The 14,469-nt window shown below is 36.4% G+C and overlaps 2 protein-coding genes across 2 annotated transcripts; both read left to right on the top strand.

Moving 5' to 3' along the window:
• The first annotated feature begins 1,148 nt into the window (after positions 1-1,148).
• Positions 1,149-10,690, top strand: slc35b1 (solute carrier family 35 member B1). Its single transcript, XM_020933301.2, has 9 exons — positions 1,149-1,661; positions 3,370-3,464; positions 4,106-4,236; positions 4,312-4,342; positions 5,479-5,639; positions 6,523-6,649; positions 8,705-8,811; positions 9,490-9,643; positions 10,220-10,690. The coding sequence occupies exons 1-9, from the start codon at positions 1,537-1,539 to the stop codon at positions 10,264-10,266; spliced, it is 978 nt and encodes a 325-aa protein (XP_020788960.1). The 5' UTR covers positions 1,149-1,536; the 3' UTR covers positions 10,267-10,690.
• Positions 10,691-11,612: 922 nt separating this feature from the next.
• On the top strand, positions 11,613-13,195 carry LOC110167777 (cytochrome c oxidase subunit NDUFA4-like). Its single transcript, XM_020933159.2, has 4 exons — positions 11,613-11,773; positions 12,442-12,530; positions 12,632-12,692; positions 12,927-13,195. The coding sequence occupies exons 1-4, from the start codon at positions 11,732-11,734 to the stop codon at positions 12,981-12,983; spliced, it is 249 nt and encodes an 82-aa protein (XP_020788818.1). The 5' UTR covers positions 11,613-11,731; the 3' UTR covers positions 12,984-13,195.
• Positions 13,196-14,469: the final 1,274 nt, after the last annotated feature.

Raw genomic sequence — 14,469 nt, 5'->3', positions numbered from 1 at the left:
CCAGATTTTCAAAACTAAAAACTGGTTGGGAAGTTAGGTATAATAAAATTATGAAAAGAGTGCATTACATTGCCCATTCTCCTCTCAGTATGCAGTCAGTAAACTATATAATCTGAGGGCATTTATTTTTTGCTTTATGGTCATTCTGAAGCACCATTTTCTGTATTTTAGGTAAACAAATGACAACATTGTTGCTGTTGACTGGTATTAAATTGGTAAAAAAAAAAAAAAAAAGAAAGATAAGGGCACCTGGGACATTCTTTTATAAAACTGGGACAAATCAAATGTTTTGGATAAGTCGGCTGGGACAAGGGAGGAGACACAGGACTCAAAACGGGGACTGTCACTAGTAAATAGAAACGTCTGGCCACCCTGCACAGGCAGAAATCTCTATTCAGTTTTACTCCCCTCCCTCCCATGAACAGTTTAGAGAAGAGAAGAATACACCCTTCCCCAGTATTTTATGAAGATGTCATTCTGGACTTCTCAAGCAATACGAGTCCAGGTTTTGTGCTTTGACTTTTGAAATATTTTGGATTTCTGTTGGTGTCGACAATACGTTTTCTTTCTATTTCCACCTATGGATTGTGCAAGGCCCTTCCAATTAAAAAAAAAAAAAAAAAAGTCAGATACCCGTTTGTTTTAAATAAAGGTATTGTGTATTATAGACATGTTTTGACTGGGAATGCCAGCTGTTGGTACTAATTTACGCTCTGGTGCCATTCCTGTGGTCTGCTACCCTCTGTTGTTTTGCAGCGATATGACACGTGGAAATTCAGTTTTCAAATTTAAGCCCCACCCCTTTTATTTAATCCTAGCGTGACTGGCTGAAACCTTTTATTAAAGCTTTACATGGTCCAATCAAAGCAGTCCACATATATATACGTCAAAAAGGAAGGCGACATTTCCAAAAGAGGACCTATAGTTTTCAAACTAGGTGACTTTACATCTGCCAGAACAATAAAATGTGTATTTAAATAGGAAATAGATACATCTAAATAAGAACAATCAAATATTGCTCACAGAATAATCATATCTAGTCTTATTGTATGCAGTAAGATTTAATGTGCGTAAAGGCTACAATTTATCCATCAATGCAAGCTGGCGTCTGTGCGTAAAGCTATAAAGGACCTAAACCTATTGTATTGTTATGACGACATTTCTTTATTTATTTTAATTATCGGATAAATTGAGGCTGAATGAAAATACTCATTACAGAGCTTTTAACTCTACAAGAGATGATGAGCAATTAAGCAGCACCTCGCGAAGTGTTTTGCGAGACAAATCGAGTGCGTAAATCATGACTGGAAATCTTTGTCATTTGGATCGCTTGGTGGCAAAACCGTACATGCAAATAGCGATAGGTCTGCGGGGTATTTAAACGTAGAAACCCACAGAAGAAAAAAAGGGGTATATTGAAATACGAGCACCACTTCCGGGCTCGTCACTGCAGCGGCTATAGTGGAGCGGGACATCAGTGCTCGGACAGCCGGGGGAAGTGGATCGGTGTCCGTGGTGGTGGACGACGCTGGCGGCATGGCTGCGGGCAAAGGAGCCGAGAGACACTCCGCTCTATGGGACAATATGAAGATACGGTTCATCATATGCTTTTTCGGAGTATTTGTCTGTTACTTTTACTACGGGATCCTACAGGAGACAATGTAAGTTGCGTAATTTTGTTCCAGAGATGTCCTATCCGCGCATACCCCACGTGTACAAGATCATTCATGTGTTTTTGGAGTTCCCCCCTCTTGTCTTGCCTAAATCAGTATTAATTTCAATGCTTTAGCTGTTACTTAAATGTCAACGCCTTTTTTAAGACGGATATTGCATTTCAAGAATCGAGAGTGACCCATCTGGTATGCTTTCCAGTTGTAGGGGGAAATGTGGTGTTGAATTTCAAAAGAAGAACATAATCTAATGCAAGATGATATAATAGTAAGACTTAATCCCTGTAATAAAATCCTACATGAGGCTAAACTATTATCCTATTATAACTGACTACAATATCCTGCCTGATCTTTAGACCTAACCCATAAACCTATAAAATATGCATGACTATTACAGTGATTTTAACTCTAAACAAGTAAAAGTTACATTGTGGTTGGTTTTACAGTGATGTCGTACCACAGTGGCATAGAGCAATGTTTTCAAAGCAGGAGTACAAGGACCACTGGGGATTTATGAGTACTAGTAGTATGAACAGTTGAAAAATAAATGAATAGTAGTAATGGTAATGTTCTCTCCTTAAAGGTGCATTGTGTTTGCGTAACTTTTCAAGTGGAAGGTCTGCCATCTGCTTGTCTCCTTGGAAATGTTATTGCTTTGTCTAGAGTTTTCCACAACCTACCTATCACAAGGAAGACAAGAAGGTTACAGTATTATGCTACATTACAGTTCAGATCTGTGGAGAGTTGCACCTATTCACAGAAGGTCATATTGTATTTTTTTAAGCATTAGAAACACCTGCAAGGAATAACTGTTAGATGGATATGTTAAATGTCATACCATGGAGACTAGCAGGTAGCGCACAACCCTCCAGAAAAGTTGAGCAATGCACCTTTAAGATCTTTCTAATTTATTATAACTTTGGAATAATAATGATCTCATTAAAACAAGAAAATCTGGTTGTAATTGGTAAAGTACAACTACTAGTCAGCAGATTTATAATGCCTAAAGGAATTCTGCATATGCTGTAGTGAGTGCCCAGAGTATGTTACAAAGTTGAGCACATAGACAGAAAAGATTGGGATTCACTGAGGACAAAATACAAACATTTGATCCTGCCACTCCCTCAACACAAAAGTTTTTATCTTGAAGATTTATCAGTCCCTATCAGGTTCAGATCAACACTTTTATGCTATGGTACTGAAAGATAAATGAATCAAACTCCACACGACAAAAAAACTTTTGACAAAGCTCAAGGTGGCGAACTGTATTAGTGCTTTGTCTCTGTTGATGTTTGAGGGTGTAGCTACTGTTAAAAAAAGGTTTGTTTCTTTGACTGTTTAGTCTGCCTAGTCTACAAATGCATCTATTGCCTGGTGACTTTTAATGGCATAATGATTATCTTGTAAATTACAAGGAGCACCCTATAATTATCTAATACTGTAGCACTGTCAGGGTAAGGATGCATTGTCTTGCAGGTGTATTTTTTTTTACATTCTAGAGTATAATAATGCTCTCAGATGTGGGCAAGTGTTTTCTCTATTAAGAAATATCCAAATGGAGAAAGACATAATGTTGAATCTTTTTGATTGAGCAGCTGTACTGAACACATTTTAACAACCACAGCAACAGTAATTTCATCTTGTTGACCTGCCCTGTTATGTCATCTGAAATGTCGATTACACTGTCTTCTTTTTTCAGCACAAGAGGAGACTATGGCCACGGAGAAAAGTTCAGATTTGCTCGAACTTTAGTGTTCATCCAATGCATCATCAATGCTATATTTGCTAGACTATGTAAGTTTCCTTTTTGTAGTTTCTGTGATTGTTTTTAAATACACTATGTGCTTAACCTTCTGCTAATATTACATTTGTCTAACTTGCATTCACTGATTCATCCACTGTGAGTGGACTTGCCTCTCCCAGATTTCACTTGTAACTTGACCTGTTGGCGCCGCCTACATATCTCCACTGAGAAAGAAAAGTTAAATGCCATACTGTGGAACATTATAGTCAAACAAATAACATCTCTATGGAGATAAGCAGGTGATGACCATCCTTGTATGGGAGATTATACCAGAAAATGCAGAAATTGTTTAAAATGAATAATTCGACAAAGTCCATTTACTGAACATCAGTGAAGACATTTAAAGCCATGCTTTAGTTTAGTATGGTCATATACTGTCATTGTTGAGATAATATAAAAAAGGTATATTTATATTTTAAAATGTAAATATATATATATATATATATATATATATATATATATATATATATATATATATATATATATATATATATATATATAATATATATATATAATATAATATATATATATATATATAATATATATATATAAATAAAAAAGGTATATTTAAATTTTCTTTTACCCATCCTTTATCCTTACATCATTATTTGCCTTTCTCTCTTTTTAACAGTAATCCAGTTATTTGAAGGGCCCAAACCTGATCTCACAACAAACTGGCTCTATGCATTGTGTTCACTGTCCTATGTTGGGGCCATGGTGTCCAGTAACTCAGCCCTCCAGTTTGTCAACTACCCCACACAGGTGAGTCTGCATGCTTCAAATGTGTATTAATAATTACCAGTGAAAACTAAAATACAAACCTTTTCATGATTTCAGGTGTTGGGAAAATCTTGTAAACCCATACCAGGTAAATATCTCACAGATTTGTTTTCTTTGTTGTCTGCGTTAGTGATATAAAAAAATATTATCACGTAATCCTTGCACACCTTATACTTCCTGTATTACCACATGACATCACAAGGTGGAACAGCATGTTTTCTTTTTGAGAGAAGAACTGAATATGCAGGGTTTGTGTGTTTTAAAAATGTGTGAATGAAACACAAAACACAATGAGTTAAAAACATTATAACATAGATCATAAAAATGCCTAATATGGGCCCTTTAATATACAACTTACAAATGCTGCACAAAAACTGACTAAATGATTGCAGATTTCTGTGTATATAGTAGTATTTGTACAAAGAGTGACCTATATAAGAGCATATGGGGCATGTCACTGTGCGTCATGTTTGAACAGAGCAGCTATCTTTGACACTATGTAGATAGACACGCTGTCACTATCCATATGCCACGCTCCCAGAACAGCCTGCATACATTATACCCCATTACACTGTAGCTTCTTAACACTACTATTTGTCACATAATTAGACAGTGTAATGATCATTCTGCATGATTCTAAAACATGTGTATATAACATGTATTTTGATCAAATATAAATATCATAACAATCTAGATTTGCTGTCAATTTCCTCAACCCAGGTAGCACTGCGGTTCAGATTAGGAACAAGGCACATTTTGTTAAATTTCTTCAGTTGATTAATTGCTCACTTTATGTAACAGTTACTGATTAACTTCTGACTTGCTTATTGAGCTAAGTAAGGGAATACTAAATCATCATAAAATTAAAACAATAACTGTAAGACCACTTACAAACAGTATATTTTAGGAAACACTGATTAACCATAAAAAGCTTTGTTCAGATACTATAATGGCACCGTCTAGGGTTGCACCAATCCAACACTTGTAACAGATATCTGAACCGATCTTCAATATTTTTGCTTGATCAGTTATCGCTCTTCCAAATATCTGTCTTTGCTATGGTATCGGTTGATTCTGAAGGCTATAGTATCAGTTTGTATCTCAACTGAGAAGGATGGATAGGTGCATCCCTAGTTTTGGCAAATACATAATAAAAAATATTCAGCATAATGATGGCATATTGCATCAGTTCACAGATTTAAATTTTGTGTGGTCTTATTTCAGTCATGATTCTTGGAGTGACGATACTGAGGAAGAAATATCCACTCGCCAAGTATCTGTGTGTGCTGCTGATTGTGACCGGCGTGGCTCTGTTCCTCTACAAACCGAACAAGAGCTCCGCTGTGGCAGATGACCATGTCTTTGGCTTTGGGGAAATTCTCCTGGTACCCTTTTTACATTCTCTCATTATTTATGTGCTTAATTTGAGATTGCAGGTCTTGTATGCATCTTTGAAAATACTCCAAAGGTTTTATCTAAAGGTTATGCTGTCCATTTTGTTAACAAAATGCCACAAGAGGAAACTAGGCCTGCATCTGCTGACATAGTATACTGAAAAGCATTTTGTTTGTATTACAATATAAACAATGTTCGCTTGTGTGAAGCATTCTAAACTGGAGGCAATTTGAGCTCTCCCATGACCAGAAAGCTCTCTAACCATATAGGATGTTTAAAGTGGGCACAAAGTCTGAGTAAATATTCAAAACAATTTGAACATTTTCCTGGTTTATAGAGTTTATAATCTGTAACTATCGATTCTTTAGGTTTTTAGTGCTTCATTGAGTGTAGTAGAAGCATAATGAACAGAGTTTTATGCTAACTTTTTGAGTGTTGTAGAATTTAGATGTACTGTGCCATGGACACCGTAAATATAAAAAAAAATGCTGCCTTCAATGTCCAAGAGAGGCCGATATTTAGTTTGGTCCAACCAGCTGCCTAAAAACGCATAAAGCTTCAGTTGAGGGCACTGCATGCATAAAGAGGGGCACTGCACAAAATATGACTACACTACTCCCTTATCCAGTTTATATTAAAGCAAGGTTGTGCGTGAATTTGTAGCAAATTCAAATTGTATCATTTGGGGAAAATAATCTAAATTGGCAGATTGTCTTGGATTAAAAAAAAAAAAAAATCTGCATTGGCATTGGTCATGAAAAACCCACATCAGTTGATCTCCAGTTTGCTATCCACTCATCACTGGTGCATATAACTGTCTGTTTCATGGGCTTTGTACATTTGTCCTCATGGTCCTGTGTTGTTTTGCCTCAGCTGGTCTCCCTGACGCTGGATGGTCTTACTGGAGTGGCTCAGGATCACATGAAGGCTCGTTTCCAGACCACAGCCAACTACATGATGCTGAATATAAATCTGTGGTCTACTCTGGTGCTTGGACTAGGTAGGTCCACTGTCCCTTTGCCAAACACACAAATGAAAATAAACAAAAGTGCAGTGCCAGAAACTACTGGGGTCTCCCTCCAGCCAACATCAGAGGTAACAGCTGCAGCCAGAACAGAAGAAATCACCATAATGAGCTACATCACCTTGAGGTGGAAACTAAGGCTCTGCCAAAGTGATAAAAGTGATAAAAGACACCAGCTCAAATGAACTCATTATCAGGTTTCACACTGTTGGCTCAATAATTCACACTAGAAAACAAACATGTTTTTAAATTTAAATTTTTTGATTAAAATATAGATGTAAGATTTTAATTTTAAATTTTAAATCAACCCTTAAATTTTAAATCAACCCTTCATTGGCACTAATTATTTATTTAAAATGTTTACAACAGTAACATGGTGGCCTATATGAACATGAGTGTTAATTCTTAAATCTTAATGTATTCTTTAAAGGTTTGGACCATGAACCATTCCTGGGCTAATTTTTACAAATAGTAAATCGTGAATAATTCAGGGGGAAAGTAAGCATAGACAAATCTTTACTGATTCTTATATAATTATACAAATATGGAAGAATATGAAGTTTAAAGTGATAGTATGTAATTTTCTGGATGTGGGATGTCAACTGCATGATTCCATAAAAGAGAAAAGTTAAAACCATACTTTGGAACATTCTCCATGGAAATATGTTTTATGCCATACTGTAGAATATATTAGCCAAAGGAGCAATATTTCCCTTGAAAAGTAGTCTCACAGGTACAGGTTAAAGTGCATTTGTATAATTTTGCATATTTGCAAAACACACTGCTACATTTGTGAAATGTTCTGGATGTGTTTACAGCATTTTGGCAGTAATTTGGCCCCGTACAAACACACGCATAATGAAAAAACATGTACTTTAGTCTATTTCGGGGATAAAAGTTACATACTATGGCTTTAATGCTAGTTTACATTTAATTATGTTGTATACATTGGTGTGTTTCATTCCTTTAGACACACCTTGTTGCCTCAACAAACTTAACTTTTCAAACAGTACTATCCATAAAGAGAAGGGGCAAATGAGAACTGTGACAGTGCTGCTGACAAGAAAACAGCTCAGTCAAGAAACACAAAGCAACAGTGTTCAAGGCCCCTTAAAGGCCCCTCAGGAGGCACGCTCTCATTAATTCAGTTAAGGCAAAGTGTTCAGTGTTATTGTTGGAGATAAGGAATCCTGAAGCTCAAAGTGTTGGTGTGTGAGGATAACGCACTAAAGAGCAAGGCACATAAAACAAATGCGATATAATGAGCCGCTTTCCGAGGCCGTGCACTAATGGGCACAGAAATGAGGATCAACAGGTCAAAGCCAATATAAGAACTGAGAGATTGTTAGCATTCATATAACAAGCTAATTGGCTGTGCCTCCTATCTCTTATATGTACTCTCATCCTGTAAGTCTTGTAAATACCTTGGTAAAACTTGGTAAAACTTTTCACACTTGGTTTAGTTTTATGCAGCAAAAATATCACTGGTCGAACTTCAAAGATTTCTTTAATAATTTTGTGATTTGCAGGTTTCTTGTGTTGTATGAGACACATTGTTTACATGTTGTCCACATGATGGTGCTATTTACCCACTAAACTTCTAAATACAGCTGACACTCAACCGTTTAGGAACAGATTGAGTGATAGAACATTAAAGGTGCATTGTGTAACTTTTCTGCTGAAGGGACCATCAACTATTTTTCTCTGTGGAGATGTTATTGCTTTGTCTTGAATGTTACACAGTATGACATTAAACAGCTCTACCTTACATTTATTCAATTACAGGTGGTTTTATAGCTCAAAAATACCTAGAAAAATACAGATATAAGCACAGTTCTAACCTGTAACTTGGTCTGCTTTGGTAGCCATGAAGCTAGAAAGGTTTAATGTTATACTGTGGAACATTCCAGACAAAGCAATAACATCTCTGTGAAGAAAAGCATTTGAAGGACAATCCACCAGAAAAGTTACACAATGCACCTTTAAGAACTGCTGTTTTTCAGATGTTTTGTTTATTTGTTTGTTTTGTAGCTGTGCTGTGGACTGGTGAGGTGTGGGACTTTTTAAGCTTCACCGAACGCCACCCGAGTATTATCTACAATATTCTTCTGTTTGGGTTGACCAGTGCTTTGGGTCAGGTGAGTAGAGCTATGTAAACTTGCCAGTCAGCCGCAGTTATGGTAGTTGTAATGGTTTAGTCAGTTCTTTTGCTCAAATGTTTGTTAAAATAATTTCCACACCTGGGAAGGGAGCAGTAATATTCTTTAAAATGCATTTTTATGGTGCTTTCAGGACATTCAAAGAAGTGAAAATCTACGGTATTTTTGTATAGTTGGCTAGTTTTAATATCCATAGGTATAGGACTACTGGTTTTGCTCTAGTCTAGACATAGTTAGACTTTGCTTTAGAATCAAATTAGCCCCAATTTTAAATGTATTTCTCACCACAATAGCAAAGGATCTAATAAAAAAAGTGTTATGCACATTATTGACCTTTTTGAAAAACACACATTTTATAATCTAGACACATAATGAATCGTTTTAATTCTTAAATAAGTGCTATTTTTGTACCCAGAAGGTGGCAGTATAACCATTACAGGGATACACCCTGGCCTATTTAGTGTTATGGTTTGTTGGTGCATGAACACAAATGTTAAGTTTTATATGAGCCCCTAGCTTTTATTTGCCTTTGAACATTGTGGTATTTTGTTAATGTACTGACAACTCCTGGACATAACACTAGTAAAACTGTATGTCCACATAGTACCACACAAGTACGGATCCTCTAATGTTGTATGTTTCCTTGTCTACTTTTAGACATTCATCTTTATGACAGTGGTCTACTTCGGCCCTCTGACCTGCTCCATTGTGACCACCACAAGAAAGTTCTTCACCATCCTTGGCTCTGTGATTCTGTTTGGAAATGTCCTGACCACCATGCAGTGGGTCGGCACTATCCTAGTCTTCTTAGGTGAGACGTGAATTAATGTTTATAGAGTTTGATATTTCTTTTACCCCCAATATTCTGTCTCCTCTTTGTTTTTATTCACAACAAGCAGACAGGGAAATGTTATTGGTTGTTAGTTGTTGTTCCATGAATCAGAATTACTATGAAGTCACCTTCATCATCATCAAAAAAAAAACAAAAAAATCCCAAATTTTACCTCTGAAGCTTGAGTAATACCACATTAAAACATATTGGACTATACCTATAGATAAAATGTGGATTTATATTTTTTTCTTTTTGATAACATTCCTGCTTTGTCTAAAATCTCTTTCCTCATGTTTTTGAGATGATATAAACAAGATAACCATTGCTTGTACAGTTTCAGCTGCTAACTTTACTAATTAGGGGCAGTTACAATTTTAACAAAGAATGAAGAATGATGAGTTTTTGGGCAACATTTGTGCTTACGTAAATGTAACTTGAGGGAGATCAGCAAAAGACAGTAGAAAATGCCAGCTGCCGGCAATGTATCTAACTTGTATAAATTGTTTTAGCTGCTTGGGCTTTGTTACTCAGTTTTTAATTTTTGTGTTGTTTCAGGTCTTGGATTGGATGCTAAATTTGGCAAAGGTCCCAAGAAGCACTGAATCCCTCAACAGCCTGTAAACGGATCTGTGCGGATTTTAGCTCTGTAGTAAATGTAGGAGTCCTTCACATGAACTCCGTCCACTCTTGTTCTCAGCTGCTGCTGAAAGAACATTTTTACTTTTTCTTATAAAGAAGCCAATAACATAATTAGATATGACTATACATATCTCAAGGACAACCTTATTCTTGCTGCATGACACAACAGAAGATACTGTAGCTGTTCAATGTATTTTTTCTACTACCAGCTGTAAAGTAAATATTAAACACAACAAGGCCTAAAGAATTCCCAGCATTAACTCCTGAATATACTTATAGGCCTGTGGATGGCCAGTGAATGGTTTACAAATGTTTGATCATGTTGTAGTTTGAGTTGAAAACTGTCATCACAAAAATGTCATTTATAAAAATATCAACATGTATGCAGTCTGCTGTGTTAATTTTTTATTTTTTTGGTTCAACAGGATATTAAGCAGGAGATTAATAGAAAGGACAACTCTCAGCACTTTATTCCAGTAGGCTGTTTTAACAAAATGAGTATAAAAATACAAAATCAGGTTACTTAAGTACTGTCATATTCAGTGTGTTCTTGGAACAGTGCAGTGTTTCAAAACTGGTACAGGCTCTTAGGGCTGCAATTGCAATTGCAATTTGAATGGTCACAAATTCCAATAACAAAATGGTTTTGTATGAATAAAACAATCATACTTTTGTCCTCTGCAAAGCACAGACATAAGATGCATTCTTGTTTTAGTTTAGCTTGCATTGATCAGTTGTATGCATTTCAATGTGCAGTTTAGCCATGGTTATTTGTCTTGTACTGTGGAAGGCTACAAGCAAAGCTAAGCACAAGAGAGTGGCAACTGGTGTATCACTTATAGAGGTAATAGAGATTTAAAATGCCATTTTAATGCTGCTTAACCAATTTAAATGTTTTGTGTATTGATAGACCATAAGAACTTAATTGTTCAAAGTCATTAATCCCGTAGTAGCTAGTTGATTTTAAATGTATTATATTACAGTTGTCTTTAATATAAAGAGCAGCATCACTTTAAGCACGTGAATGAGCGAGTGACCGCACAGCTGTACCAGATCTATGAGCTGTACTAGTGCCAAAATTGTTTTGATCTAAATTTGGTCTTCAAATATTTGCCAGATTAAAATAAGTTCCACAAAAAAGGAAAGTTACACAGTATCATATTTATTGAAATTGAGCGATCTGAAGTATCAAAAATAACAAGTGATCTATCTGCTGATCTGTCTATCATAATTTTTCTTTGATGTTTTCTGTATTTTTCCCATTCTAAACGCGTTTTCTCAGGCGGTCTGGTTAGCATCCTAAGATGACTTCATGTGGCCCTCTTCCGCTCTTTTCCTCAGATAAACCGCGACGCCTTTGGCTCGGCTCTCGGTAATCCGGTTATTTCTGTACAAATTCCGATAAATCCCTCTCCAAAACAAGTCAAAATGCTGGCTTTGGTGAAGAAACAACTGAGAAGTCACCCGGCTGTAAGTACAATTTAAGTACTTTGGCGAATTTATCTCATAAGTCTTTGATTTCACTTCTCACTATATGCAACATTTTTGTGGCTAACTAGCATAGCATCACTAGTTAGCAGTAGTGATGCTAGTTCCACTTTGACCGCACTGACATTCCCCATGTTTTCAGATGTCACTATTGTAATCATTGGAACATATGAAAAAGTTAAATCTATGCTTAAAATGTGGATACGCGGGGCTGTATTCCTGATAGTTAGGAGTTTTGAAGTCATTTGAGGACACTGGAATCTATCGGCTAAGTGCTGAGGGTCGACGCAACATTTAAGGTTAAGGTGGCTAAGTGCCAGTAGCTCAACTAGTAATGCTAGCTGTCAGCTGCGACGCATTTTCGTTACTTTATATTCTCAGTATTGGATTTAATTAACATTTTGCTATACATACATAGTTCAGTTATTATTTACTGACTTTATATCGATTTAAATGAAAATTGCACAGTTAACAAAACAAGAAGACTGCTGGACTGGTTCATAATATTTTAGCTTTTATAGCGGTTCATCACATTTGAACAGCCTCTGATATAAAGCTATTAATTTGATGGGTTAATGTTACATGTGATTAAGTATTATTATGTTTATTTGTTTTGTTTTTAATTGTGATTTTTGTTTTCCTTCCTCCAGCTCATCCCCTTGTTCATCTTCATCGGTGGTGGGACTGCCATGTCCATGATTTACCTCGCTCGCCTGGGCTTGAGGAACCCCGATGTCTGGTGATTGTCCATATCCGTATTTATGATGATGATATAAAAATATAATGTCCAAAAGCAGCATTGTAAGTTTACTATCTTTGACCTTTTATCTTATCCTCTAGCTGGGACCGCAAGAACAACCCCGAGCCCTGGAATAAACTGAGTCCAAATTACCAGTACAAGGTGTGTTTTCTTATGTTGTGATTCCCCTACCTTTGCCAAAGTTTGAGTGGATTAGTTCTGTTAGAGTTGGATCAGTTGCATGGTGTAATCTTGTTAAGGCTGACTTGTGGCAGCAAATCTGATTTCCTGTTAAAGTAATTGTAGAACATTTAACAATCTGACCATCTCATATGTTATTTTAAGATGTTTTATTAGTAATCATTGTTTTTTTGTTTGTTTTTGTTTTTATTTTAGCTTTTTGCTGTCAACATGGACTACAGCAAACTGGAGAAGAACCGCCCTGACTTCTAAACTATTCAATGATTCTGGACCAAAACTGGACTTTAAAGTTGAGCTAAAATGCATAGCTTCTAATGCAAATCCGCACAGGTTCTGAACAAACCAGGCTCAGCCGCACAAACATTTATTTAATTTAAGGTCATTTAACCTCATTGACGTCTTGTCTGATACCTCCATTTTATTTGGGAGTTTGTCAATAAAGTTAATGTTGTGACCTCTCTTAATTTCTACCATGTTTAATTTCATTTTGCCATGTACCATCATAGTTTTTACCCTTGCATGAGCCCTTCTTTGTGTTTGCAGTTGTTATCATGCTTCTGTTATGGACCTGTTCTCCTCATATCGCCCTTGCCCTGCTTTCACCCTGCTGCCAGTGAACTGTCTTCAACTATTCTATTCTTGGCCTTTGTCCAGAGCCTAATCAGTTTGACTGGGTTAATGCTTAGCTACATTATTATGTCATAACAATGACTTTTCCCTTATGGTAGTGAAACATTCAAAGATTTGTTTTCTTTTTTACATACAAAAATATCATACATAATATGTATTAAAATATAATAAAAAGGCATGGCACAAGTGTTTTGGAGGTGAGCTTGCAACAGTTAAGTGGACATACCAGTGACGTACCGTCACTGGTATGTCCCTCGCTAGCATTGCTTCATGACCTGTTGCATTCTCTAATCCAGTGATTCTCAAACAGTTTATACAATGCACCACCTACAAATGACCTTCAGAGTTCCTCCAGATCTAAACCAGATCTATACCAGGACTATGGGGTATAAAACAGGACTAAACCTCTTCTACTTCTAAATAAGGATTAATTCAAAGTTAAATTTTTTGAATTTCAGAGACTCCCACATAGCTCATGGGTTTTTTCTTTCTGTTATATGTGACATTTCACCTTAAACTGGTAATTGCTATAGTGAAAGTCCTATTTTCCTATTATTCTGAAACTCATACATTAATACATAACACTGTTTGAGAACCACTGATCTAAATCTAACATTAAAACTCACATCTGACCATTTCTACAATGCACTCCTTTTACAAAATCTGATTTCTTTGCTTTTCTTTAGACTAATGACTCTATAATTGGCAGCTTTTGTCATGCCTCCAGGACAAAGACGATGGCGATGTTTCTTCATATAGAATACAATTGCTCTCACAGAGATAGTCTTGTAAATGTCAACAGTGTGCGGCGTCCCCTGTGCTGCTCGTGGGAATGTGACAGAATGAGCAGCCGATGCAGCGCTGCAAATGTCAAGGAGACCTTCGTATTTGAATAGGAGCTCACATCTTAAACAGCCCTCTCTACAACTGGAGTACATACTTTTCTATAGTTATCACTGCAGAACTCAAAATTAAAGGTGTACTGTGTAATTGTCTGCTGGAGGGTCCATCACGTGCTTGTCTCCGTGGAGATGTGCCAAGAATGTTCCACAGTATGGCCATAAACTCCATGCAAGCCAAATAGCCAGATATTTTTGAGCAATAAATA

The sequence above is a fragment of the Boleophthalmus pectinirostris genome, unplaced genomic scaffold, assembly GCF_026225935.1.
Source record: "Boleophthalmus pectinirostris isolate CB_2022bp ecotype Guang Dong unplaced genomic scaffold, ASM2622593v1 HiC_scaffold_17, whole genome shotgun sequence".
Lineage (NCBI taxonomy): Eukaryota > Metazoa > Chordata > Actinopteri > Gobiiformes > Gobiidae > Boleophthalmus > Boleophthalmus pectinirostris.
The sequence above is the reverse complement of the archived record's forward strand: the minus strand, read 5'-3'. Positions and strand labels throughout refer to the sequence as shown.

Coding starts and splice junctions, on each gene's coding strand:
- slc35b1 (XM_020933301.2), top strand. CDS start 1,537: ATGGCTGCGGGCAAAGGAGCCGAGAGACACTCCGCTCTATGGGACAAT. Junction 3,465..4,105: donor TGCTATATTTGCTAGACTAT/GTAAGTTTCCTT, acceptor TCTTTTTAACAG/TAATCCAGTTATTTGAAGGG. Junction 5,640..6,522: donor GCTTTGGGGAAATTCTCCTG/GTACCCTTTTTA, acceptor GTTTTGCCTCAG/CTGGTCTCCCTGACGCTGGA.
- LOC110167777 (XM_020933159.2), top strand. CDS start 11,732: ATGCTGGCTTTGGTGAAGAAACAACTGAGAAGTCACCCGGCT. Junction 12,531..12,631: donor TTGAGGAACCCCGATGTCTG/GTGATTGTCCAT, acceptor CTTATCCTCTAG/CTGGGACCGCAAGAACAACC. Junction 12,693..12,926: donor GTCCAAATTACCAGTACAAG/GTGTGTTTTCTT, acceptor TTTTTATTTTAG/CTTTTTGCTGTCAACATGGA.